Source organism: Macaca thibetana, chromosome 2 (genome assembly GCF_024542745.1).
Source record: "Macaca thibetana thibetana isolate TM-01 chromosome 2, ASM2454274v1, whole genome shotgun sequence".
Taxonomy (NCBI): Eukaryota; Metazoa; Chordata; class Mammalia; order Primates; family Cercopithecidae; genus Macaca; species Macaca thibetana.
This window is the reverse complement of record NC_065579.1, coordinates 60,750,114-60,777,536: the sequence shown is the minus strand read 5'-3', so window position 1 is coordinate 60,777,536 and position 27,423 is coordinate 60,750,114. Positions and strand designations below refer to the sequence as shown.

The 27,423-nt window shown below is 43.5% G+C and overlaps 3 protein-coding genes across 9 annotated transcripts in view; 1 reads left to right on the top strand and 2 right to left on the bottom strand.

Moving 5' to 3' along the window:
- The window catches only part of RSRC1 (arginine and serine rich coiled-coil 1), a 405,306-nt gene extending 399,924 nt beyond the window's left edge, over nt 1-5,382 (bottom strand). The window contains exons 1-2 of one of the 5 annotated variants that reach the window (XM_050779884.1): nt 5,223-5,376; nt 3,968-4,028 (exon numbers count right to left, since the gene is read on the bottom strand). The gene's annotated coding sequence lies outside the window, so the exon portion shown is untranslated. Of the gene's footprint in view, nt 1-3,967; nt 4,029-4,826; nt 5,054-5,210 lie in introns of those variants that run through there. The other 4 variants (XM_050779881.1, XM_050779882.1, XM_050779885.1 and 1 more) reach the window with 4 other exon arrangements.
- Nucleotides 1-27,423, bottom strand: part of MLF1 (myeloid leukemia factor 1) — a 919,514-nt gene that overhangs the window by 462,550 nt on the left and 429,541 nt on the right. The gene's annotated exons all lie outside the window — the stretch shown is intronic.
- On the top strand, nt 9,609-18,192 carry SHOX2 (short stature homeobox 2). Of its 3 annotated transcripts, XM_050779878.1 has the most exons (6): nt 9,609-10,113; nt 10,640-10,711; nt 12,874-13,082; nt 15,484-15,541; nt 15,846-15,934; nt 17,479-18,192. In XM_050779878.1, the coding sequence occupies exons 1-6, from the start codon at nt 9,768-9,770 to the stop codon at nt 17,770-17,772; spliced, it is 1,068 nt and encodes a 355-aa protein (XP_050635835.1). In that variant the 5' UTR covers nt 9,609-9,767; the 3' UTR covers nt 17,773-18,192. The 3 variants fall into 3 exon arrangements, with proteins under 3 accessions (XP_050635835.1, XP_050635837.1, XP_050635836.1); XM_050779880.1 differs by lacking the exon at nt 10,640-10,711 and having other exon boundaries at nt 17,515-18,192; XM_050779879.1 differs by lacking the exon at nt 10,640-10,711.

Genomic DNA, 27,423 nt, shown 5'->3' with positions numbered 1-27,423 from the left:
TACTGAATGAGAAAAAGCTGGAAGAATTCCTCTTGAAAACCAGCACAAGACAAGGACGTCCTCTCTCACCACTCCTATTCAACATAGTATTGAAAACTCTGACCACAGCAATCAGGCAAGAGAAAAAAAATAAAGGGCATTCGACTAGGAAGACAGAAAGTCAAATTGTCTTTGCAGATGACATAATCCTATATCTAGAAAACCTCATCATCTCAGCCCAAAAGCTTCTTAAGCTGATAAGCAACTTCAGCAATGTCTCAGGGTACAAAATCAATGTGCAAAAATCACTATCATTCCTATACACCAACGACAGACAAGTAGAGAGCCAAATCATGAATGAACTCCCATTTACAACTGCTATAAAGAGAATAAAATACTTAGGAATACAGCTAACAAGAGAAGTGAAGGACCTCTTCAAGGAGAACTACAAACCACTGCTCCAGGAAATCAGAGAGGACCACAAAGAAGTGGAAAAACATGCCATGCTCATAGACAGGAAGAATCAATATCATGAAAATGGCCATACCACCCAAGGTGATCTAAAGATTCAATGCTATTCCCATCAAACTACCATTAACATTCTTCACAGATTTAGAAAAAAACTATTTCAAAATTCATATGGAACCAAAAAAGAGCCCATATAGCCAAGACAATCCTCAGCAAAAAGAACAAAGCGGGAGGCATCACGGTACCTGACTTCAAACTATACAAGGCTACAGTAACCAAAACAGCATGGTACTGGTACAAAAACAGACACATAGACCAATGGAACAGAATAGAGAACTTAGAAATAAGACCACACATCTACAACCTTCTGATCTTTGACAACCCTGACAAAAAACAAGCAATGAGGAAAGGACTCCCTATTTAATAAATGGTGCTGGGAGAACTGGCTAGCCATATGTTAAAAATTGAAAGTGGACCCCTTCCTTATATCTTATACAAAAATTAACTCAAGATAGATTAAAGACTTAAATGTAAAACCCAAAACTAGAAAAACCTTAGAAAAAAATCTAGGCAATACCATACAGGACACAGGCACGGGCAAAGATTTCATGGCAAAAGCTTCAAAAGCAATTGCAACAAAAAGAATTAAAATGGGATCTAATTAAACTAAAGAGTTTCTGCACAGCAAAAGAAACTATCATCAGAACGAACACACAATCTATAGGCGAAAAATTTTTGCAACCTATACAACTGACAAAGGTCTAATATCCAGAGTCTATAAGGAAGTTAAACAAATTCACAAGAAAAAAAAGCAATCCCATTAAAAAATGGGCAAAGAACATGAACAGACACTTCTCAAAAGAAGACATTTATGAGGCCAACAAACATATGAGAAAAAACTCAACATCACTGATCATTAGAGAAAAGCAAATCAAAACCACAATGAGATACCATCTCATGCCAGTCAGAATGGGAATTCTTAAAAAGTCAAGAAATGCCAGGTGCGGTGGCTCACACCTGTAATCCCAGCACTTTGGGAGGCTGAGGGGGGCAGATCACGACGTCAGGAGATGGAGACCATCCTGGCCAACATGGTGAAACCCTGTTTCTACGAAAAATACAAAAATTAGCTGCGTGTGGTGAAGCGTGCCTGTAATCCCAGCTACTCGGGAGGCTGAGGCAGAATTGCTTGAACCAAGGCGTCAGAGGTTGCAGTAAGTCGAGAATGCGCCACTGCACTCCAGCCTGGTGACAGAGCAAGACTCCATCTCAAAAAAAGAAAAAAAAGTCAAAAAACAACAGATGCTGGCAAAGCTGTGGAGAGACAGGAACACTTTTATTAATAAACTGTGAGTGAGAATGTAAATTAGTTCAACCATTGTGGAAGATGATGTCACAGGAATCATCCAGAATGGGCGATTCTTTGAGGAATCACCCGTGTGGTGATTCACCAAAGACCTAGAACCAGAAATACCATTTGACCCAGCAATCCATTACTGGGTATATACTCAAAGAAATAGAAATCATTCTATTATAAAGACACATGCACGTGTATGTTCGCTGCAGCATTATTCACAATAGCAAAGACACAAAATCAAACTAAATGCCCATTGCTGATAGACTGAATAAAGAAAATGTGGTACATATACATCATGGAATATTACGGAGCCACAAAAAAAGAATGAGATCATCATTTGCACGGACATGGATGGAGCTGGAAGCCATTATCCTCATCAAACTAACACAGGAAGAGAAAACCAACCACCACATGTTCTCACTAATAAGTGGGAGCTGAACACTTAGAACACATGGACCTGGGAGGGGAACAACACACAATGGGGCCTGTGGTGGGGGTACAGGGGAAGGGAGAGCATCAGGAAAAATAGATAACGCATTCTGGGATTAATATTTAGGTGCAGCAAACCACCATGACAGACGTTTACCTATGTAACAAACCTGCACATCCTGCACATGTACCCCAGAACTTAAAATAAATCCTTCCTTAGAGAAACCAAGAAAAGGTTGAAAAACCACTGTGACAAAACTATAAATATTTCAAGTGACACATTTACATTTCAGAAAAATTACACTGAAATACAATTAACCCCACTAAAAGAAAGCAAAAGGTCACCATATTTCTTTGTTATAGTTAACTTCAAACATTTATTCACAAAAGGGAGTGAACACTAACAGCAAATCACAAGGTAGATCTCAAAATTGTCTTCTCTATGACAGGTACTGAAATCCTACTCACCACCACAGACATAAACTTACCCTTAGATTTCCATAATGTCATCAGCATGTAATTAAATATACTTGCCAATTCAAGTCATGGTAATCAATTTATATTACATACTCCTAGTAAGGAAGAATTCTTTATACTTAACTCCACCAGTAAGGAGCAATGAATGGAAAGACACATTAATAGTTCTTTCTGATAAGGGCAATGAATGATGAATGGAGCACAGGCTTTTAGAGTCCCACAAGCTAACCATTTTCAATCTATCTGTAAGCGAAAGAGACAACATGGGACAGAGCTCCTATAGCTCTTGGCTTCCTGTTCTCACTCTAGTTCTTCCTGGTTGTAGCCTCATGGTTGCAAAACTCACCCAACTACTCCCACTACAGAATTGAAGCCATGGCATGCAATGACTACAGGAGGAAATCAATTTACAGAAACATCTTAATGTAAAGTTCAGGTGCCTGATTGAAGAGGTGAAACCAACATGTGGTCATTTAAGAAAAGAGATCTCGAAGGACTACACAAGTAGTTCCTTTGTCCAGTTATTGATAAGGGTACAAGAAGCAGTTATCTTTTTCAGAAAACAGGCAATCAGTTTGAGAGAACAAAGATTCCTAAAGGACATGATAGCTTATAATTACTTCTCCACTACTCACTCATTAGTATATCAAACTATAATTTTCTTGATTCTGGATACATGGCCAGAAAAAGTGAAAAGAATGTTGATTTCAACGGGAAATCCACCTCAAAGACGAAAAGTAAAAATGGGGTGAAAACTAACATATTAAGAAATCCATAAACAAGTACACAACTCTTTATAACAAAAGAGATACAGAATTCTGTCAAAACACTTCTTCCATCACAATTAAAAACTTGCAAGCATCTTTCTTTTTAAAAACGCATGATCAATTATAGGAATTTATCCCCAATGGTTTGGAAATGAAAGCAGGAAATACAACTATAGATCTACTATAACAACCCGCTTTCAGAACTTTTCCAATTCATAACACCCCTCTTTGTGAGACTGGTTGAGTTGGCAAGGCCAATTAACAAAAAGGTGCCAGCTGTTTTTCTCGTTTTCAGATTCTGACATTTTTAGCCCTCTTATTGAAAAACATAAATAAAGTGTTATATCACTTAGCATGAAATCTTTGCCTGCAAAGAAAGTGAATATTTGTAAACTCTAAGACTAGAGAGGCTCTTAAAGGATACCTAGTTTCCCCCAAGGTTGCAACTGTCACACCTGCTCCAAATCTTAAACCTGGGAACTCTGCTTACCTCCTTCACTTAGAGCTTTTATAATACATCTAAGTTCAAAGACGACAGCTCGAATGCTTTCCTGTGACAACAAAAGACATTTGAATTTATGTATCTACTACCTAGTTAGTTGGAACACAATTGGGTTACTGTTAATTCTGGAAGTGGAAAAAAAAAAATATATATATATATATATATTTTTTTTTTTTGAGACGGAGTCTCGCTCTGTCGCCCAGGCTGGAGTGCAGTGGCCGGATCTCGGCTCACTGCAAGCTCCGCCTCCCGGGTTTACGCCATTCTCCTGCCTCAGCCTCCCGAGTAGCTGGGACTACAGGCGCCCGCCACCTCGCCCGGCTAGTTTTTCGTATTTTTTAGTAGAGACAGGGTTTCACTCTGTTAGCCAGGATGGTCTCGATCTCCTGACCTCGTGAACCGCCCGTCTCGGCCTCCCAAAGTGCTAGGATTACAGGCTTGACCCACCGCGCCCGGCCCCAAAAAATATTTTTTTGTTTAGGTTTCCAGTGTGCATTTAAAGATACACAACTTCTGAGAGAAATTACGTCAAGGTTAACCTAAAATCAAGAGCAGGCAACATGCCTTACGGTGCATTATAACATCTTGCAAAAGTAAACAAAGCCATATGCTCTTAGTCACATGGCCACAAGTACAGAAGTCAAGGGAATATATAGTGTGTTTAAGGCAAGCATATTTATACTCCAAGAAAGGAACATCTATTTCACCCTGCACCACTTCTCTCAGCAAGCCAGTGTGAGCCAGAAAGGGTAGGGCGGAATCAGAAAGAGCTGGATCTAAAGCAGGGACAGCGGAGTGGATGGGATAGAGGGCACCAGAATCCAGCCTCCCTCTTGATCCACCCTACCTAGAGCTAGTGAGGAAGCGCCAGGCTTATATTGCAAGATGAGCCAGGAAACCCAAAAGCAGCGATGAAGAGCCAGGAATGGGGGGCGAGGGGAGGAGTCGGCGAACTCTCCGACACGTCCTCAAGACAGAGGGCCAAGCTTGAGGCCTGCGGCCACCCACCCACCCATCCTACAGCCACCAGCCTTGACCCAGGGAGTCCGGAGCCTCCCAGGTGCGGGACGCATGCGCACGTTGACACTGCACACGCCGCGAGGCCGCCGCCCACCCTCCGCCGACATCCAGCGCAAACTGCGGCAGGCCCCACGCCGCCTCTTGCCAGAGCAGGGCCTCGGAGCCCCGCAGCCACGGACGCCGCTCGCCAGGCCCTGGTCGTGGGCATCACCTCGGTCCAGGCCTTTGGGCTCACACCTTCCGCTGACGTGCAAGCGCCGCAGACCCTGAGACGTTTCTTTAGATCAGGGCGCCGCCGGCGTACACCGAACTTGCTTCAGTTTAAGCTCAGCGCCTTCCTGGTTCTAGCGCCAGGCAGCTTCAGCCGAAATACCGAGTGCATCGATGGATGCTGCCAGGCGCTGGGAATGCCGAGGGAGTAGATTTTAACGCTGCCAATTTTTTGTTTGGCGTTTATTTTGCGTGCCTGTTTATTTTGATTTTATTGTTACCAAAAGCAATAAAGGTGGGACTGGAGAGTGTTATTGTCTTAGTAGTCGTCGTTATCGTCATAGGTAATCAGTAAACAAATCTGCATCGTAGGAAGTTATGTTTATGACACCTACACGAAACAAAATTGGTTATCTCATGCTGGGGGAGGGGGAAACTCGCGCAACGATAATAAATCATGGGAGTGTGTCTGTATAGAGTCTTGTGTGATTAAATTGTAATGATTTATTTGCAAAAATGCATTAAAAGTCGGTGTTTCTTCTGCCCTGAAGGTGAAGGCACTCACAAGTTGAGTGCAAATTAGTTTCTCGGATTAAAGTAACTGGTTAGTAGAGGAATAGGAGAAACCTGCCTGAGGCGAGGCGGGGAGCGGTTTCTTCTGAAGGAGAAATCAAATTTATAGGTGTGTGGAGTTTTTTAAATTAAACCAATAGAAATTAAAGAGACTCAGCATTTTCTGTAACTCATACTACATAACTTATTTTTCCTTACGTGAAAATTATTTTTTCCTCATTTACGCTTAAGCAAAGCTAAAAAGATAAATAAATTGTTGGCCTGGGTTTTGGTCGACTATGAGAACCAACTCATTCACCGCTGCTAGATAACCAAGCTACAATTTTCCGCAGATATTTGAGATGGTAAAAAATCACCTCCACAATATATTTTTCATAAACAATGTACCTTAACTAGCCAATTTTGAGGCACCATTTTAAAACTTAACTACTACAACACTATGTGTATATTTTAAATAATTCAAAAGCTGGGGAAACCCTTGGGTCCTGAATTTTATTGGAACCTGTGTATCCGTCCACACTGTCAGCTGAGCTTTACCATAAATGCTTTTTTTTTTTTTTTTTTTTTTTACCAAAACTGTATTTTGAAATGTCCTACCTCTGGAAAATATTTGCTCTTTAATGAAACAAAATCATTGGAACTTTGTGAGCATTTATTAGTATATGATTTTTATAACCTTGATTTTTTTTTAAAAGTAAACTTCCCTTAGGCCAGTGGGAATCTGTGGTCAGACACTAAAGATTTCTCATAGCTCCATCTGTTATCAACACTACTATTCCTAAATATGCAATGAGCCAAAAAGCTGAGATCATGGGAAAATCTATTGGTTTGAATTACACAATAGTTGTGTCTGTGACTTCCCTGATTACCTTTAAAGTGGTCATCTTTCCCTCAAGCTCAGTAGATGAAAGATGAGTTCAAACCTAAAAATCATGCTTAAAAAGGCAAACTAGTAGCTGGTGGGTCTCCTGATTCCTTGCCGACTTCTAACAGTGGTTATTTTTGAGTTATTTATGAATATGTATTTAACACCTCAGTTTGAGAGCACCTTGAGCACCATATCCACTTAGCTCACCCCATTACTGGCCTTTCTGCTAAATAATCTTAAAAACAGATTTTCAAGCCGGGTGCGGTGGCTCAAGCCTGTAATCCCAGCACTTTGGGAGGCCGAGACGGGCGGATCACGAGGTCAGGAGATCCAGACCATCCTGGCTAACACGGTGAAACCCCGTCTCTACTAAAAAAAAAATACAAAAAACTAGCCGGGCGCGGTGGCGGGCGCCTGTAGTCCCAGCTACTCGGGAGGCTGAGGCAGGAGAATGGCGTGAACCCGGGAGGCGGAGCTTGCAGTGAGCCGAGATCCGACCACTGCACTCCAGCCTGGGCAGCAGAGCGAGACTCCGTCTCAAAAAAAAAAAAAAAACAAAAAAACAAAAAACAGATTTTCATAAAGGACTAAAGTTTTTTCATTATTTTCCTCTGATAATATCAGAAAGTAGTTACAGAGAGTAAACCAAGACTCAATGTAAAATTGTTTCTAAATTTGTATAACTTTGGAAACTTTGAGTATTTGAGTCCCTTTTGTGGTGTAACAAAACAAAAGAAAGTACTGACACAATGTATTAATACCTAAAAGCTATAGCTGTGGAAAAATTATAGACATTGGTTCTCCTAAAAGTAGCAAAAAATGAAATGTTTTAGAAAGGCAAAACATTTCTAAAAAGCATGATATGCATAATCCTTAAATTCACCAAATGTGAACATTTTAATATGAGTATTGTAGAATAACATAAGGTTATATCCAGCTTCTATTTACATCTATTTGAGAAACACTAATATATTAAGTTATAATTGTGTTCTCTTTTTACAAGTATTTCAGATTGTTTTGACAGAACTTCTTAAATTATCTGCTAATTTGTTTTGATGCCTTAACCAATATATGGAAGATATACATATTAATGTTCTGTAATTCCTCTTATTTTTACTAAGAGTATTAGATCCAAAATAATGATCAAGTTACCTTTAACTTCCAGAAAGTCTGCATTAATATTCAGAGTACTTGAAAATGTCCCCTAAGCCACACTTAAAGAGGTATATTTGTTTACACACTTAAATATAACTTTTCATATGTAAATATTATTTTGTGAGTATATATTTGCATAGCCACACTTCTCACAGCAAGCCCTGTCCGGCACAATACAGACAAATGACTCAGGGATATAGATGTTCCTCTAATGTAACAAACCGTTCCGATGAAAATAGACCAGAAATAGAATTTTAAATCGTTGCGGGGGGAGGGGAGGAAGAGAGAGAGAGAGAGAGAGAGAGAGAGAGAGAGGACGTTTACTCCTGGCGAGCGTCTCTTTTTTAGCACTCCGCAATAAATGAAATTAGACGAGGTACAAACTTAACGTCGATTTTTTTTTTCAGACTCGAAGAGGGATAATCTCTTGTTTTTCAAATTAGTAAACAAACTCGGATGTTTCCCAAGATGCTAAAGAAGAAGTCCTGTAATTCATCATAGAGGGGTCCGGTTGCAAGGAGCAAGGGAGAAGGGTGGGAGTTCTGAGACCTCAGAGGGGAAACGAACGAAGTCGAGCTGTCCTTGACCGGGCGCTAAGGAAACACTTTAAAATGAGATCTGTCAGCTAACAGCTGCTCGGGAAACTTGTTAAATCGACCGGTCCCTTTTAGCGGGGTCTGTCCATAGAGGAGTCAGCTAGGCTCCAGGACACGAATAATAGAGCGAATAACACCGACCGAGGGGCGAGGAACTTGGAGGAGAACCGGACTCAACCTGCCTGCGAGCCGGGAAGCTCCTAAGAGAAGCTGCGCGGGTCGGAGAAGGTGCAGACAACCCTGACTCTGGGCAGGATGATGCCGGGCGGTGGAGCTACTGCCGGCAGGGGTCGAGGGTGTGAGTGAGAGGCGGGGATGCAGGATTGGGATGCGGGCTCAGGATGCGAGAATGGGATGCGGGGCCTATAAACTGCTGGGCGATTGATGCAGTGCAGGGACGAGGAAAAGAAATGCGAAGCTGAGCAGTTGCGAGGCATCCTGACTCCAAGCAAGGCTGTAGGGAAGGATGTAGTGTCGGGATACCAGACTGACTCTAAGAGCTGCGCACTTGTCAGTTTCCTCTTGGCCCCACCCCGCGGGGTCTATCCAGCTCCCCAATGTTTTACTAAGTCGTGACACCAACGCAAAATCCACGCCTAATTAAATTAATTAGGGATTCTTGTCAATCCTGGATTAATGGCCAAGAGCATAGGCGGCAGGGGCTATCTGGAAACCTGAGCGGCCGGGGACCGGCCTCCTCTCCCCGCCCCCTCCAGTCCCCCTGTGCTGCCCTACCACTCCAGCCCCAGCCCGCCCGAACTCCAATCTCTCTCTCTCTCTCTCTCTCTCTCTCTCTCTCTCTCTCTCTCTCTCTCTCTCTCCCCCCTTCTCCTTCTCCTTCTCCTTTTCCCCTCCCCAACCCCACGGTAGAGGCGCGACTGCTACCCGGGAAGGGGCTCACTCCGAGTTGCGCGGGGAGGTAATTTACTCAGAACAAGGGGCCGCCTTTAGGAAGTATAAATAGTGAGACTTCAAGCGCAGCGTCGCTATCAGATCTGAACTCTCCGCAGGAAGAATTGTCAAAGATCTTAACATTGAACAAGCGCGCTCCGGCAGGGAAGCATCAGTTCCCATTTCCCTCCGGCGGCCCCCGCCCCTTCTCTTCTCCTCCTCCTCCTCCCTCTCCTCCTCCTCACCCTTCTCCCCCTCCTCCTCCTCTTCTTACTTCTTTTTCTCCTACTTCTCCTCCTCTGTCTTCCTTCTTCTCCTCTTTTTCTTCTTCTTCCTCCTCCTCCCTCTCCTCCCCCACCTCCTGTCCCATTGATGTGTTATTATTGGGGGGGCTGGAGCAGTAAAAAAAGAAGAAGGAAAAAAAGAGCGGGGCTCGGCTGGCAGAGGTTGAGCGCCGGGCTGACGTGCGGCGGCGATGGAAGAACTTACGGCGTTCGTCTCCAAGTCTTTTGACCAGAAAGTGAAGGAGAAGAAGGAGGCGATCACGTACCGGGAGGTGCTGGAGAGCGGGCCGCTGCGCGGGGCCAAGGAGCCGACCGGCTGCACCGAGGCCGGCCGCGACGACCGCAGCAGCCCGGCAGTCCGGGCGGCCGGCGGAGGCGGCGGCGGAGGAGGCGGAGGCGGAGGCGGAGGAGGCGGAGGAGGTGTAGGAGGAGGAGGAGCAGGCGGAGGAGCTGGAGGAGGGCGCTCTCCCGTCCGGGAGCTGGACATGGGCGCTGCCGAGAGAAGCAGGGAGCCGGGCAGCCCGCGACTGACGGAGGGTAACGACCTGACTGACCCCGGGCAACGGTTCCCCTTCCCTCCTTCCTGACTCTTTTCGGGCGGGAGAGGACTCCGAGGCCCAGCGGGGAGGGGAGAGGGATGCGGAGAGGGCCCTGGACCCCAGCTTTGTAAGCTGGAGTGATAGTGGAAGGGTGGGGGTCCGGTGGTATGCTCGGTCGTGGGTGGGGTCCTAGTGTGTTGTTGGGGAGGAAGCGTGTGGGATTTGTGCGCGCCCTTCCCAGATGTTCCCATTCCATCGAAATGCATTTTTCACCAGCCGGAGGATGGGCCCGCAGCCCGGATGGCCCGCAGGCGGACGTGGAAGTTCGCGGGGCCGGGCTGCAGGAGGGGGTGCCGGACCGGACGGCGGGACTAAAGCTAGCCTCTAGCAAGGAGTTTGCAGGGAGGGAGAAGGGGAGAGGTGGATAGCTCGCCTCGTGTTTGGGGCCGCCAAGACCCCTCGAACTCCGCAGAGACCCTGAATCTTTGGATCTTAGGGGCCAAAACTTCCCATTCTCTTTGAAGGTAGAAGGAAGCCAACGAAAGCTAGGGTCCAGGCTACGCTGCTTCTCCCCGGCGAGGCGTTTCGGTTTCTTGGTGTGTTGGGGGCGGGGACGGGGAGGTGGGGATCTATATTTACACAATTCCTTTAGTGTTTTCAATCACCCAGTACTCGGTTCTCTTAAAGCAAAAATCCTTTGGTGCTAGCGCAGTGTTAGGAAATGTCTTTATCTCAATGGCACAGCATCCTATAACAATTCAAAGGAGTTCAACAATAAAATTAATTTGGCACTTGGTGCCTGCAGTAACTGGTGTACTGCCATATTTTTCCAATTAAGAAAATATGTGGCATGTGTGGAATCACATATTTAAGCAAGCAATTAAGTTGTTTATAACACGGTCTGTTCCTGTTTAGATCATTAATTGGAAATTTGGGGACAAAAATAGAGATTTTATTAAGTCTATTGATCAACTTGAAATTTGGACATCTCTTCGAAGCCCCAAAACTTTGAGTGGCATCCACTGTGTAGACGACATGTAAGAGACAAAGCCTTCCCACCTCATTGGCAGCATCTGAAGGATGTGTTTTCATATTTTAATTTCAGTACAATATCAGTAAAAATACTTTGCTATTAAATTGGTTCATAATGTTCACTATAATGTTATCCACTTCCTTCCTAAAGAAGGGACAAATGTCCACAAAACGAACTCTGAGAACTAGAAAATACGGCAATACTTAAGATCACCGTAGCTAGTAATGCCCCGCAGGGCCGAGATCTAGCGACTCTTCTTCCTCCAAACCAGCACCAGGTCTTCCTAAATTTGTAAAATGGTGGAATTACTGTCAAGGTGCCCAGCTCAGCCTCCCGGCCTTGAGTCCACAACTACAGGCCCGAACTTCAGGTTCGCCAGCGCGCTTGACGGCGAGGTTCAGATCTGAACCCCAGGCGGACGCAGTTCCTGGGACTGTTGATTTCCAAGCTCAGGACAAGTATTAATTTCTCTGCAGACCGGCTCTTCCGGAAATGATTTTTAACACCCAGGCTGGCCTGGATCCTGCGCTGGAAAGAACTGCAAACAGTCTCTACTATCTAAACTCAGCTTTGACTCCTTAAAAACCGGAGTCTCTGGTTCGGGCGCAGAGTATAAAGGTTCCAGGGCGATATACATATGGTGACTCTATATGCTCACACTAGAAGAGCTCCTGTTTTTAAAGGGAGGAGAAGAACAGGACAGTGGCAACGGATGTGTGCAAACCCAGAGCAGAAAAATGCATATTTTATTAAACATCCGAGCTGCTGGTTGCATGAAAAGGCTTTGAGCAACCAATAGAAACCGAGGATCGCGAATATTCCGCTTGAACCTGTTGATCTCTGTGGGTTAAGCGTTTAGGGTCGAGTCTGCGTTTCCACGAGGGAGGGCCAAGAGAGAACAGAGAGAGCGGTTGCTTTCGCCCGCCACCGGAGGCTGGTTTTCCGCCTCCTGCCTTCTGGTCCGGCGTGGGCGGCGAGCCCTTCGGGCCGCCAACATGGCGTGGGCGCCTGTGCTCGTGCGACCCCGGTCGGACAGGGCGAACGGAGATTACCTGGCTGCCCAGGGTACCTTATGCAGGGTTTGGCCCGAGCCCAGGGGCAGCGAGGGGTGTCTGCGGATGCGGCTCCCTGTGCAGCACAACACCGGGGTCTGTTTCTCTCGCTGATACCCTTCGGCCCAATTGTTCCTAAATTAGACCAGCAAGTTTGCGGTAGGCAGAGAGCCGGAGGTGGTGAGAGCTGGCCTGAGAACGAGTCAGCCTTCTGGGAATGGCCGGTGTGAGAGGCCAGTGGGTGGCCTTGCCGCGCCCTTATGTCCAGACCTTGCTCTGTGAGAGGCCTAGCGCTGCGCCTTTGATTTCTGGGAGTGCTCGGGAGAAAGTGAGTGCGAAAGTGAGTGGAAAGCATTTGGCGTTTGCTGGGGAAGGCCGGGAACTGTGGGGTGGACAGTGAGTCGAGGTACGTTTGCGGAGGAGGTGGGTGGTTGACTGCCCACCTTGCCCCAGGCGGCTGCTCAGACTTGACCTTTGCGCTTCTCCGGGATATTCTTCCTCCGAGTGGGGTGAGAAGCCGGATCAGGATTCCACGAGGGGGAACGATTCTCTATCCTTTTTTGTGACAAATCTGGTAACGGGATTTGCTGTGCTGTTTTTGTCCGTGTGTGTGTGTGTGTGTGTGTGTGTGTGCATGGATGCACGTGTGGCCCCCCTGGGGTGCCCCCTCCAGTGTCCCCGGAGCTGAAAGATCGCAAAGAGGATGCGAAAGGGATGGAGGACGAAGGCCAGACCAAAATCAAGCAGAGGCGAAGTCGGACCAATTTCACCCTGGAACAACTCAATGAGCTGGAGAGGCTTTTTGACGAGACCCACTATCCCGACGCCTTCATGCGAGAGGAACTGAGCCAGCGACTGGGCCTGTCGGAGGCCCGAGTGCAGGTACCCAGCTGCCAGGAGGTCGAGGGCCCAGGGAGCAGAGAGAGCCTGGGGTTGGAAAGAGGCTTGGGGAACACACTCGGGAGGTGGTGGTTCTAGTGTCTGGTGTAAGATGAGAAGGAAAGAGATATCTTTACTAGAGGTCTTATTTTCCAAAGTAGATCTTAGTCCTATAGCACTCCCCTCTCTTTTATTTTTCCATCCTAACATATGTTCCCAGAAGAAGAAAGCTGTGCTGGGCTTTCTCCCAGAGTTTCTATAAACCACACCCCCCTCGCCTCGCGCTGGCTTTAATGTGGTTTAATCCTAATGGGCCTACTTTTATAAGGCTTAAAAAAAATCCCACAGAAAACGTTTTATCTCTGGATGCCTTGAAAGTTCCAAGGAGTATGTTGCTCTCTGGAGTTTGATTTCCTTGAAGGTCTGCTCTGCAGGGTCTAGGTTTGTCAAGCGGATATCCCAATTAGGTTTATAGATGTTCAGACTATAAAGAAAATTAGTAACTGTTAAGTGCAGAAATTTACAGTCTGCTGTTAGCGGTCGATCTCAAACTGTGTGTGAAATAGCGGAGAAATAAACGCATTTTGGCCACTCTTTGTTCATTTGTTTAACCAAGGCAACGAAACTGACCCTAAAGAAATTAGATTTTAAAACAAACCACATATCTTAGTATTTATATTTCCAAAACCTGCCCCCCCGCCAGCACGTGCCATACCCAATGAAGTTAGGATTGAAACAGATTTTCTTTATTGGTCGTGGAGGCAAATGTAATAGCAAAAATAGGCTTTGGGGTCATTTAAAGGAGCAAATTGTGTACTTTCACATACACATATCCTTCTGGCTTTACGGGGAACAAATGTAAATGTTTCAGATTATATTTCCGCTCAAATAATAAAATAGAATAAAATGATAGTCATTATTTGTTTGAACACATGGAGCAGTTTTAGGCCCGCACATCTGCAGCTGTTACAAAGTATCGCTGTAACAGATACTCCCTCGGTCTCTGGGCACAGAGACCACCATCTGTAGCGAACTATGCACAATTCTTAAGGGGCTTCCCGCATCTTGTAATAGGATCAGGAAAAAAAAAAAAAAAAAAAAAAAAAAAAAAAAAAAAAAAAACCCAGAGCAGTCACGTTTAAGAGGAAAAGTAATAATAGGCTGCCTTGGTCATCACAGCATCAGCAGCAGAGCCTTCCTTTTTAAGCCTCTCCTGCTTTGCTCTGTGCACTGAGATCTCCACAGGCTCAGCAACCCCTTAAAAACATGATGATAATTATTACAGTTATGATTATTAGTATCTTAATTCCAACTCTTCTAGAGGAAAAAAAGGCAAGAAGCCTCAGGCCATGTGAATTACACAAAGGACGCCACCCTGGCACACAATCCACCCTCTATTATACTAAATAGCAGAGAAATTTTTGAAGATTTACATTGACTATAACACTTGCTTTCAAAAACATACCAATAAAAGCTCTGAAGCAGTATTTTTACTTTAATGGGGTTTTTAAAACTTTAATTTGTGAGTCAATCAATATGCTTTATTATTGAAAGTGGAATACAAAAGCAAGCTTTATTTGAATTTTTAAAAATCTGTCATACTGCCTGTAAAAGTTGTCAAGTTTAAGCAGGTAACATCCAGGAGAACAAAGTACCTAAGAGTTACTCGCTTTATACATACTTCATTGTCCTTTCGCTGAATGCTCTTCTTTTTTTCTCTTAAGAAGTGTACTTTATTGTTGTTTCACACTTTTATTTACATTTTAGTTATTTTCTAGATGTTTTCCTACTATCCTAACTGCAAGCAGTGACTTTTTCTAAAGAAGCAAATTAGATTATCATGATAATGGTGCACAATTATTCTGCTACTGTGTTTCACTCTGCTGCACAGAGGAACAGAGAAATTCTAAACTTCTTTGTAGTGAGGCTTTTATGACACTAATTACCTCTCCCCAACCCTTACAACTCCTTCTCCCCAAAAGAGTTATTATTGCTCTGGTGTTTGGTTTTTCTTTAAGATGAAGCTAATTAACATTAAAGGCTATTAGTGAGCACACCCTTCTCAGGTCTTAACTGGGCAAATATCTAAACACATTATCATATTGGTATCAGGTACCAAGTAGAGTTTTAGGCCATAGGGACTCTGTTATGTGAAAAGATGAAATCAGGACTAATAGTAATGTATCTTGCAAAAGTCTATAAAATCTATCTTTCTATTTCTGTAGTTAATTTACATGTTTAACTTTGGAAATTGAGGCTGTTTTATACAATTCAAAGATTGCTTGCTATATCTCCCAGTTCTTATCTAAACCACGACTCTTTTCTCTTTGCACTCTTGTAATTAAAAAAAATTTTTAGTCATAATATCTAGGTTTTATTTTTTTTTTCTCCCTCCAACCTATAGGTTTGGTTTCAGAATCGAAGAGCTAAATGTAGAAAACAAGAAAATCAACTCCATAAAGGTATGCTTCTTATACAAGGAACATTTGAAAGTCTGAGCAAAGAGAGAAGTAGTGAATATTACTATTACAATGACAGAAAAAAGAAACCTCAAAAATGACAATAGTTCTTGACTTAATAATCCTAAAAGGCTGTTAATGGAGTCCTAAAGTTTGGGAGTAAGTTATATTTATTTAAATTTTGGATACAGTTTAGAAAGATAATAGTCCAATTTCAAAGTAATTAGTTCTATCTTGTACCATTTGGAACCCTGAAAAATGCTACAAATGTTAACCTCACATTATTTTTCTTTTGTACTTTTTACAGGTGTTCTCATAGGGGCCGCCAGCCAGTTTGAAGCTTGTAGAGTCGCACCCTATGTCAACGTAGGTGCTTTAAGGATGCCATTTCAGCAGGCAAGTACAGTATAGTTTCAAGCTGTTTTTAAATATAAAAATACCTGACTGTTTGCTTGAACTGTTGAACATCACCTATCTCTGATCCCAGATGTCAATGTCTGCACAGTTGGATAATCTATTTTGAGATGATGTAGTGGACCCACTACCCTTTAAAAACCTATACAGCATTAAGGGCCTGAATACCTACTCCCTTCTGTCCTCATGGGAACCCCTGAAGAGGCCTGGGGTCAGTAACTGGCCCTTTAAAAATACCCTAAAGGTCGCCCTTAGAGAGAGAGGAAGGAAAAGTCTTTTGATTAAGATTTTGTCAAATCCAATACAGAGATTAGTCTTAAGGTATTTCTAAGGCAACCCTCTAGATACTTTTGTAGGTATTTTCTACCTCTTAGTCACATTAAATAACTCTGACAGAAGAAAAATAAATAAACACGAGTACTCCCAGCTCATACTTTCATTTTTTTCTTTCTTTTGTTTTTAAATCTGTTTCTGCAAACAAAGCTTCATCTCTGGTAAAGAGAGAAGTCTTGGTCTTCCCAGGGCTGCCTTGCCTTTGCAAACCCTAAGCCATAAAGAAACCTTTAAGAGTATATTTTAAAAGGACAGCCTGCAGCAATGATTTAATCCTGGGAAATCCCAGTGCTCTGAACTCCCCGCTCTCCAAGCCTGAGGGCGATATCCTTTCCCAACCAGTATCTGACCTTCCCCATCCTCAGCCAGGACCCCTGCTTGGCATGGCTGTGATGTCATGAATTAGCTCTCAGTCTCCAGTGACTTGGACAGGGAGACACATAGGTGTGCCCATGAATTGAAACTCAGTGTCAGGGAGATCTTAGCTCTCTTGGTGCCACAGGACTCTGGCATCCTAATGCTGGGCTTTGGAAACAAGGGAGAATGACTGAAGAAAGAGAGAGGGGTGACTTTAAAAGGAGACCTTTACTGCTCAAAAGGTAATCTTTGGGCCAGCAGCAACAAAACTGTCTGGGAGATTGTTAGAAATTCAGAATCTCAGGCCCCAACCTAGACCTTCTGAATCAGAATCTGAATTTTAACGAGATCCCTGGGTAATTCTTATGGCAGTAAAGGTTAGAAGTACCGACTCACAATTGTGCCTATTGTGGGGAAGATGGAATAACTTCCCTGAATAACATAAAAAAGTTGCGTAGTTTGCTTGTTGGTACTCCGTTGTTTTGGTAGTGGGGTAAGAGATGCATGGCAGCATCAGGAGAAGAGGGTAAGGATCCTCACCCACAGTCTTTCCAATATACCATTTCAGCCCAGTTCCCAAGGGAGACGGCCACATTCCTGCAGACGGGGGTTCCCGGGGTGCAGGGAAATAAACCTACCCCAACTGAGTTTCGGAGACCCAGGGGGCAGTGGAGTATCCATGTGGAACCCCAGATTCAGCAACAGGCTGAGAAGGTCACTCTCGGAACAAGATGCGCAGCCAAATGCCCTCTCCCCGTGCCCAAACACAACCCAACTCTCTCTCTGGCCAAGCTGGACGCCGTTAATGCTCTGTTTCTATTCTGTTGTCACCCTAGGATAGTCATTGCAACGTGACGCCCTTGTCCTTTCAGGTTCAGGCGCAGCTGCAGCTGGACAGCGCTGTGGCGCACGCGCACCACCACCTGCATCCGCACCTGGCCGCGCACGCGCCCTACATGATGTTCCCAGCGCCGCCCTTCGGACTGCCGCTCGCCACGCTGGCCGCGGATTCGGCTTCCGCCGCCTCGGTAGTCGCGGCGGCAGCAGCCGCCAAGACCACCAGTAAGAACTCCAGCATCGCCGATCTCAGACTGAAAGCCAAAAAGCACGCCGCAGCCTTGGGTCTGTGATGCCAACGCCAGCACCAATGTCGCACCTCCTCCGCGGCACTCAGCCTACACGCCCTCCGCGCCCCGCTGCTTCTCCGTTACCCCTTTCAGACTTCAAGAGCCGGCCCTCTTTCCTCCTCACTGACCATCCCTTGTTCCCTTTCGCATCCTGGACTCGGAAAGGCAGACTCCACGCAGGACCAGGGATCTCACGAGGCACCCAGGCGCTGTGGCTCCTGCCCGTTTTCCTACCCGAGGGCCTAGAATTCGGTTTTGTAGGAGCGGGTTTGGGAGAGTCAGGAGAGAGACTGGACAGGGGAGTGCTGGAACCGAGGAGTTTGGCTCACCACAAAGCGGCAACGATGGACTCTTGCATAGAAAAAAAAAATCTTGTTAACAAAAAATGAGCAAACAAAAAAATTGAAAGACCGGAGAGAAAAAGAGAAAGGGAACTTATTTCTTATTACTATTTGGCAGAAGCTGAAATTGGAGAACCAAGGAGCAAAAACACATTTTAAAATTAAAGTATTTTATACATTTTAAAATATGGAAAAACAATCCAGACGAATCTCGAGAGAATGTGGGGGAGTTACCAACTTAAATGTGTGTTTTTAAAAATGCGCTAAGAAGGCAAAGCAGAAAGAAGAGGTATACTTATTTGAAAAACTAAGATGAAAAAAGTGCGCAGCTGGGAAGTTCACAGGTTTTGAAACTGACCTTTTTCTGCGAAGTTCACGTTAACACGAGAAATTTGATAAGAGAGGCGGGCCTCCTTTTACGTTGAATCAGATGCTTTGAGTTTAAACCCACCATGTATGGGAGAGCAAGAAAAGAGAAAATATTAAAACGAGGAGAGAGAAAAATAATATTAACACAAAAAGATGCCACAGACAATGATTTCTCTGAGAAATTATTATGGCAAAACTGTCCGGACTGCTGACAGTAAATTCCGGTTTGCATGTTACTTGTATTCCATTGATGGTGTGTCTCCTCCCACCCCCTTATCTCCCATGCACTCACTCCATTTTCATCTTCACTATGAAAAACAATACCAAAAGCATCTGGAAATTGATACCTATATCCATATATATATATATATATATTTGCCCTGTCTTCGATCCTGGGGAACAAAAGAAAAAAGTCAGAAAGGGAAAAAATTACACTCATTGTCCTAAGAAGACAGAGGTGGGCAGAACATGTGGGGAAAGGAAAAAGAAAACAAGACCACCAAACGAAATAATGAAGGTGCAGCGCCTCGCTGTGCCAGACACAGTAGGCGCTCAATGAATGTTAGTTCCCACCATTCCCCTTTTCTTGTGTTCCTTCTTGTTGGTTTCCCGAAGTCCTATTTGAAGACAGTGCTTTATTTCCCCCTCTCTATCCCGTCAAATTCACCTTAAATAACACCCAGCTAGATACAGGCACTAGGTTTGTGTAAGATATGTTGATACACACGAACAAAGTTTATTTTGGCTATAATGTGTGGACTGACTTCAACATTTGCATTTTATCTCACAAAGGTGTATCTATTCAAGTAACTTTTTTTGTTTTTTGGTTTTTTTGGTTGTTTGTTTCAATTCATGTAGCTATTTAAACTGGGATACTTTGGACTAAGCCAATCTGTATCCCAATTCGCTGGCAAGCCTAAGTTTGTGGGGTTTTGTTTTTGTTTTTATTTTACCTTCTAATTTACAAGAAAGAGGAAAAGCTCTTCTAACTGAACTTTGGTATGCGGTTGAGCTTTGTAACTATTTGTTCTCCATGAAAACAAAATTATTTATATTTGACATATTTTTTCTAGTGTATTAAGTTATTTTAAACAAAAGATGTTATCTCATGACGTGTTGTCTGTACAAAATGTGTCGCCTCCACTTCTGTTAAACCTTTTAAATAAGTGCCAAGTTATAATTGAAGACACTTTGCGATCAATTGAATGAAAATATCGTTTCATTTGATGGGGTTCGTGTCATCTTTGTTCCTGTTACTATTAAAATATCCGGGATAGTCTTTCCCTTTTCCCTTTTGATTAATGCGTATCACTCTCTCGAATATACCAGCTTGGAAAAGCGCTTGCCTCTGCTCTTACGTGCTGCAGTCAAGGGGCAGTAAGAAGGGTGGCTGTGTGGCTGTCCCTAGCGCTGAGCGCATTTCTCGCCGCCGGCCCCCTCCATTTTATCCACCCAGCATAGAAACAGGGTTATACCAAATTAATGAAAGAACAGATAATAAGTAAAATAACATAGGATAGAGTAACTTCCTTCCCCAAGATGGACTCTTGTTATTCATTTTGCTATAATTTCAACCTTTATCTGGAGACACTTTTGGGAGGAAGGAAAGAGGGATCCTGCGGTGTGAAATCAACCTAGGTTTGGTATGGCATAATCGACAACCAGCCCCAGTTCGTTGACCCTCTCTGGAGCGGGGCAGGTGCTGACTTCGGAGCGGGAAAAGAGCCGCAAAGGCGGGCCGGCGAGGGCACTGTGAAGGGCGGATTTCCCCATCTCACACTCCTGTTTAGGGTTGGCTGAAGCAGCTTCTTCATTGGTTAAATTTAGAAGGTGGAAGCCAGAATCGGGTTTAGGAAAAGCCTGGCCTTGAAAATAATGAGGAGCTCTCTCTCCCCGTGTCGTAGCCCCCTTCTTCTGGAAGAAATCCCACTAGTAAAGCCCAAAGGTGCTGCCTGTGTGGGGATAGATGGAGACTTTGAAGACTCGGCCCTGACCAGGTCCGAGACAGGAACTTTCTTTCCCGCGCGGGCTCTTGTGAAGACCGGACCTTCTGCGAAGACTGAAGTGTCCTGAGCGTCCCCTGAGACTCCCCACCCTCGTTCTGGAGGGTGTGTAAAACCCCTGACAAAACCCCACATCCTCCAGCAGTGTTCCCCACCACCCCCACTTGGCCCTCTCCCAGGTCTGAGCTCGTGTTCAAAGCTGTTCCTCAGCATAGATGTGGGCGATAGGTTTCTTTCTTTTAACTTTCAAAGACCACTGAACAGGATTTGGGCCGTACTCAGTGCGCAGGCCTTGCGGGTCTCCTGGTTGATCAACGTCGGTAGTTTTTATAATAAACATCTGCCTGCGGGCCTGGTGCGCCCTGAAGCAGCCAGGCCATCCGCCATGGTCCTGTGGCCTCCAGCGAGCTCCAGTCGGCGCCGGGGCCGGGGGTCCTAACAGGCAGGCTCCAAGCTCCAAACACTAATCCTAACCCAGATCCCAACACGGGTTCGGACCCTGGAGACCATGGGGCAGGGGAGATGGTGGCTCCGCCTCGGGGCCAGTCTGTCCCACGCGGCGGAGCGCGGGGGAAGCCCGAGGTCGAAGGAGGCGGTGCGTGCAGGCCTCGCTGGCTAAGCCGCGGGGTATCGGTACAGGAGCGCCGCGACCCGGCGTAGGTCTGTCTGGAATGTCCCGGGCGGTAGGAGCCGGGTGTGTCGGGCTCGGTGTACCGCGGAAGTCGGGCCGCGGCGGGAGCGCGGTAGGCGGAGAGGCCCGCGGAGGCAGCCAGGTCCGGCGAGAAAGGCCAAAGTTTCTTGGCCCCAACCGCAGTGCTCCAGTCGGTCACGGCCTGTGGGACCAGTGCACTCCGGGAGCTCGCGGCGCCCTTGCCTCCTCCTACGCCTGCTCCCTCAAGACTAACGGAAGACAGAGGCTGCTTTCCTTGGCCCTGTGGGGTCTCGGGCTTCGGGTCAGACTCCCACACAGGCTCACCCAAGGCCCGCTCTCCCGGAATGCCAGTGTTCAAACTCTCTGGCAGGCACCTCGGTGTGTGAACAAGAGGTCCAAACCCGGAGTTCCCTGAACCATGCCAAGAAGGGATCTGAGGAATTCTTCACTTTAAATTTAAATAAGACCCAAATGCTTGTAGTTTGGGTCGAAACTCAATAATCCTAATGTAGTTAATAAAGGACACCCCCACTCCCTGCTCCCCAAATCTTTTCGGCGTGCAAAACCTTCCCAAGTTGCAAAATCCATGACTGGGGAAAACTGAGTTAAAAGAGATTAGTTAAGACATCATTAGTGTTAGGGACCCTATGATACAAGAGACACAGTAAGATCGGTGTCTTTGCTTGGAGCTGAACTGATGTACATCTATTTTGAGTTTTTCCCCAGATTTATAACTTTTTTGGGTCCTCAGATGGTAATACTTTAGTATAATGCAGTGCTCAAATTTCGGAACTATTTTGATTTCTGAAAAATGCCTCTTTGGCTTCAGCGACATAGGATCCTGTTTTTTCTTCACAAATCAGTTTACATCATAAATTGCAAACATTTGCAATAAGATCTCAAGATTGTTTATTTTACATAACCTCAAGCACTTGACTATGTTAAACACCAGTACAGAAAGTCTGTGAAATCAGTTTAATGTGTGTGAGGGAATTAAAGGATCACTCATTTTCATCACGTAAACAAAGCATTTAAGATTGTTTTGATTGTCAGTCTCCCAATTTTTAGTCTTACAATTGACTATTAACTTAAGAGTCATTCTGTGTAAAAATAATTACTGAAGTTATATACTGCTTTAATTAAATATTTCTGGGCAGAAGAAAATGGTATTCTACATTGGGAAGTGGGCGATTGTTTTTAATATTGTATTATTTTAGTTCAAATGGAAATAAAAGTGCAAATTCCAGTGGGGAAAAAAGGCCTGAAATGGTTTCTTAATATGCCATTACAACAGTTAGCCAAAATGCATTAAAGCAATATCACAAACCCAGAAATAATAAATATGTCATTCTAATAGGAATGTTAACTTACAGATAATTTATTCAAGATAGTTTTTACATTTCACATGGAATGTCTTATTATGACCTGCTTGACTACTGTGATGCTTGTTCTTCAAAATCTAATTTATATAGGCCTGCAATATACATAATTCATAACTCCTGTTGATATATGTATACACACCCCGAATTTTAAATCTTTACAATATGTTTGGATGTTTACTAGCATGTTTTCCAAGACGACTGAAATAAAAACATAAAAAGTGTTAAACATCGTATTGAAAGCAAGTGCTTGCCCTGCCCTATGCCTGAAGGCAAAGTAGCTGAAAATGAAAAAATTAAAAAGGATTAGGTAATTTTCAAGCTCAGGCACTGAGTGAGCACTGAAATATTTCAGACAAAAAAAAATCTTGTATAAGAATTCTGAAAATCCCAAGAAAGACTTGCAAATGTGAGTTTATAACACTTCTGATGCCTAGGCAATTTTTTTTTTTTTTTTTTTTTTTTTTGGTCTCTAATTCACAAAACAAAAATCCTTGAGTCTTGGGGTATTTTGTTTTGGGTATTTTATGTGTCAATTAAGGTAACCATTGCATATGCCTTCAGTGCAGGAAAGTTTAGTATAATACGTGGAGTTCTATTGGCATGAGGAAAGGCTTTAGAATATAATCAAATAAATCAAATAGGGAGGAGTAAACATGCTTTTTTCTTGCTGAACAACTCCTCCTATGTCCTGAGTAAGGATCTTTGTAGACTCTTATTCAAGCAGAATAGTGTATGTTTAAGAGCACACACTCTGGAGCACACTTCACTGTTGGATTCAAATTTCACTGCTACTGTTTACCAGTCCTCTGATTTTGGACAAGTTAATCTCTCTGTCCCTCAGTTTCCTTATCTATAAAATGTGGATAAAAATAGTATCTATCTCATGGGATGGTTAGGAGGATTAAATGAGTTAGTATTTGTAAAAACCCTTAGAACAATGCCTTGCACATGTATACTAAGCACTAAATAATAATTACTTTTATTAAAAGGTCAGTAGACATTGACCTTTGTAATAAAAACTTTGAAAGAAAAAAACAATAAAGTGGTGCAAGACAAGAAAACCTTCTCTTGTGGGCAATAAGAAAATGTTAGCTGTTAGTTTGTGATTCTGGCCAATTGCTTAGCTTCTGTGAGCCTCATCTAGAAGATGTGGCAATTGTCACAATGTAGCAAGGTAGTCAGGAGGTTTACCTAGAAGAGCAATTTATAGGTTGTATGTCTCTATATACAAGATAGATAATATTGTTACTCTGCCATGCACAGTTAATAAGGTGAGATTTCAGGCATGGCACTTGTCCTCAAGGAGCTTACCATCTGGGCGAAACAGTTCATGAGTACACACCATAGTGCTTGGAAGCATGTGCTAAATGCACTTGCTTAAAGGTATTAGGACACACAATCTGTGCATCTGAATGGCCATACAACACATGTGGGCCTGTTGCCCTGGTTTTGGAAACTAAACCTTCCTTGGAAATGAGTAGTCTTATAAAGGAATGGTGAAGTGACACCCAGAGGTTAAGAAGCACACTTTGTTAGGACTAAATGTATACCATATGTTGTCGTGGTTTGTGTTCCATAACACCATCTGCATTTTCCTTGGCTGCCCATGTTTACAGAGCGTTAGCAGCAAAATGCCAAAAGATACAAAGGCTGCTGACCAAGGATCTTTACTAGCAGTTTCAAAACACATATAATACAAAGAAAGGAATGTTTAATTACTACTGTAGGGACCTGTAAGATGAACAACTGAGTTACAATTACAGAGTAAATTAAGAAGGACTTCTTTCTAATGCCTAAATTTAGGTATATCACTAATATTGTCCCATATTTTATATAATATCTGTGAAGAGCCAAGTACTTACTATACATCTTTATTTGGGATGTGTTGTCATAGCATATGGCTAATTTTTAGAGGCAGATATTCTTGAGTTCAAATCTCTGCTATACCAACTATTAGATGTGAAGTTTTAGGTCATTTCTTAGCCTCCTAAAATTTATGACCTCTTAGTATCCTGCAACACACACCTTGCCAATCATTGTGAGGATCAAATAAAAATAAGTTATGTAAAGTGCCTGGTACATAATAGGTTTCAACAAATGTACATCTCCTTTCTACTTCCATTATTTACCTTTCAAACTGCTGTCACATAGAGAGGATTTTTAATTTACCTTTTTGTGATTAGAAGCAGTTTTGAAAAATTTTGGGAGGTGGTGTACACCTTAATTCCAATCTCTTATTGTGAGTATTGATAATGTGTGTTTATGTTGTGTGCACTGGAGTTTGGAACAAAGCTCTCTTCAAACGTTGCAAAAATTTTTAGATAGAGGTTTTGAGGGACTGTGATTTTAGATCTGCCTCTTTGTGTAGAATAGAAAGGACTCTATCTTGCCCCCAATATCTTGAGGATGTTCTTAATGTGCAGGTTACCCAGAGTCTCCGACCTTCAGTCCTCTCCATTCTGGAATGTCAGCATACACATGGAGCCCTGGCATTAACTCTCTAGTCACTTTGATATTAGATTGATTGTCCTTCTGTTGCATATTTATTGAATACATTTCTATGCTTCTGTAGGAAGGAAGAAGAAAATAAACTATCCTTAAAAATGACTTCAAAAAAGTCTGTTAGTCTATCCAAATTTTCAGTACTTGTGCTACATTGTTTTGTATTATGTTTACTGGCATTACTGGCTTAAAGTGTAATTATCTGTCTTGTGTGCAATATATTTATTTACTGAAATTCTCACTTGTCAGCAGTTGTGTTTCTTTTAAGGCTTACATAATTTCCATTAAAATTAGTCTTGCCCAATGCTTGCCTAAAAGGGCCCAGGATTCTCCCTGGGGGAGTTTCAGTTCTAGACTTCCTTTAAAAACTTTTTAGACAGGTGAAATTAGGTGAGAATAGCCATCGAAGGAAGCTTTGGAAAGGAAGAGGCAGGTCCTCTGATTTGCCTTGATAGTAACAGAGAAGTGTGTTAGACAGAATAATGCCCCCTCCAAAGATATCCACATCTTGATCCCTGTAACCTGTAAATATGTTGGCTTACATGGCAAAGGGAGATTAAGTTTGCAATTCAGTTGACCTTAAAATAGGGAGTGTATCCTGGATTATTTGGGTGGATCCCCTGTAATTACGTGGGTACTTAAAAGAGGGAAGCCAAAGAGGAAAGTCTCAGAGAGATGTGAATAAGGAAGAATGTTCAGAGAGATGCACCCTTCCTAGCTTTGAAGCTGGAGGAGCCAGGGAGTGCAAGTGGCCTCTAGAAGATGAAAAAGGTAAGGCAAGAAATTCACTCAGAGTGTGCAGAAGGAATGCAGCCCTTTCTATATACTGATTTTAGTACAGTGAAACTCGTATAGGAATTCTAGGCTACAGAACTGCAAAATAATCAACTTGTATTGTTTTAAGACACTAAATTTATGATAACGTGTGGTAGCAGCAATAGAAAACAAATGTAGGCAGTTTCTGAATTGTTTATATGTGTAAGAGCTTCTTGTCATTTTTTAATGCTGGGGGACCTTCTGAGTGTTCAGTACCCTCAAAACTCAGGGCCAAGATATTTAGCCATACCCTCGAGTGTGCTGTTACTCAGCCATACAGATTGCTATATGCCATATAGCAGAATTGCCACAAATCTCTCATTATAAAATGAAGACTCCTATAGAGGAAATCTGCAAAATTATGTATATTCTTTTATAAAAAGTGAGTTGGCAATGGAAATCTTTGTCTTGTTTTATTCTCTTCTTATTCCTTCTTTGTCGTCTTCTTCTTATTATTATTTACCTTTTTTGGTACTTAATATAAAGAAAAGGACTGTTAGTTTCAAGCTCTGAAGTTGTTTGCTAATGTACTGACTGAAAGGGAACAGCCTGGGCAATTGAGCTTGTCTGTCAAGTTGGTCAAGGTGGAGAGTAATGTGGTCTGGGGTTCCCAGAGCCCATTGGACCTTTGACCTTTTCTGTTGAGACTATTGATCTAGGTTAATAGTCAGTACCAGTTATGCTGTTGGAAGGGTTGTGTGCCTGTATGTGATTCCTCAGTGAGTACAAATGAGGCTCTAACTAACTCAGAGGGTAATTGGTCCTTTTTGTAGTTTTCCAAGATCAGGGTGGGGAATTAGAATAGATAGGCTTTGACAGGCAAGGTGAAGATTCATTTTTGGAATGTCTGCCATTGTATCAGCGACAAAACAATGGATATGCACACTGAGTTGATTACATCTTTCATACCATGAACTCTGTTCACCAGAGAGCTGCTCATAGAATCAAGTGGGATTAGGAATTGCTGGATAACATGATAACTCCTGAGATTAGTGGCACAGTGAGATAGGTTTAGCCTTGTCCCACTCCCCAATCCCATCCTCTAACCCCACACTACCCCAGCCATCCCATCATCCCATGCTTCTCTTCCTACCTAATTGGGTACAGAATGAGAAAAACAGTAAGTAGGTTTGTGGACTGAATATGCAAAAAGGCATGACTATGCTCTTTGTCTGAAACGTGGTCCAACCAGAGAGGGAAGGAAAGTCTCCCAAATAGTGGCAATTCCTATGACCCTCTCCTTCATAGCTCTCCACTCCTTAAAAGAGAAGTTTTCTTTTTCTACCCACCCCATGGGAAGCTCTCATGTTTTTGTCTTGAGGCACTTCCCACTTCTCCCAGATCATCCTTCTGTCCTCCTTCTCTCTCCCAAGTTACTAATTGTAGATGCCTAGCTGCACATAACTCATTTGTTCATTTATGAAACAGATATTTATTAAATACCTACCGGGTGCTTAGACTCTTTTCTTCCTTCTACTTTAACCTGTAGGACTATCCTTTTCTGATTTCCCTTGAGGTCTGTCATTGTTGGAGGCAGTGGTGGTTGAAAGGCAGGGAAGGACATGGTTGGCATGGGATGGGGTTGGAAG

Bases quoted from the DNA above. Each gene is read 5' to 3' on its own strand.
- SHOX2 (XM_050779878.1), top strand. From the start codon at position 9,768: ATGGAAGAACTTACGGCGTTCGTCTCCAAGTCTTTTGACCAGAAAGTG. The intron at 15,542-15,845 runs GTATGCTTCTTA...TACTTTTTACAG, and splicing joins AGAAAATCAACTCCATAAAG to GTGTTCTCATAGGGGCCGCC. The intron at 15,935-17,478 runs GCAAGTACAGTA...TTGTCACCCTAG, and splicing joins TAAGGATGCCATTTCAGCAG to GATAGTCATTGCAACGTGAC.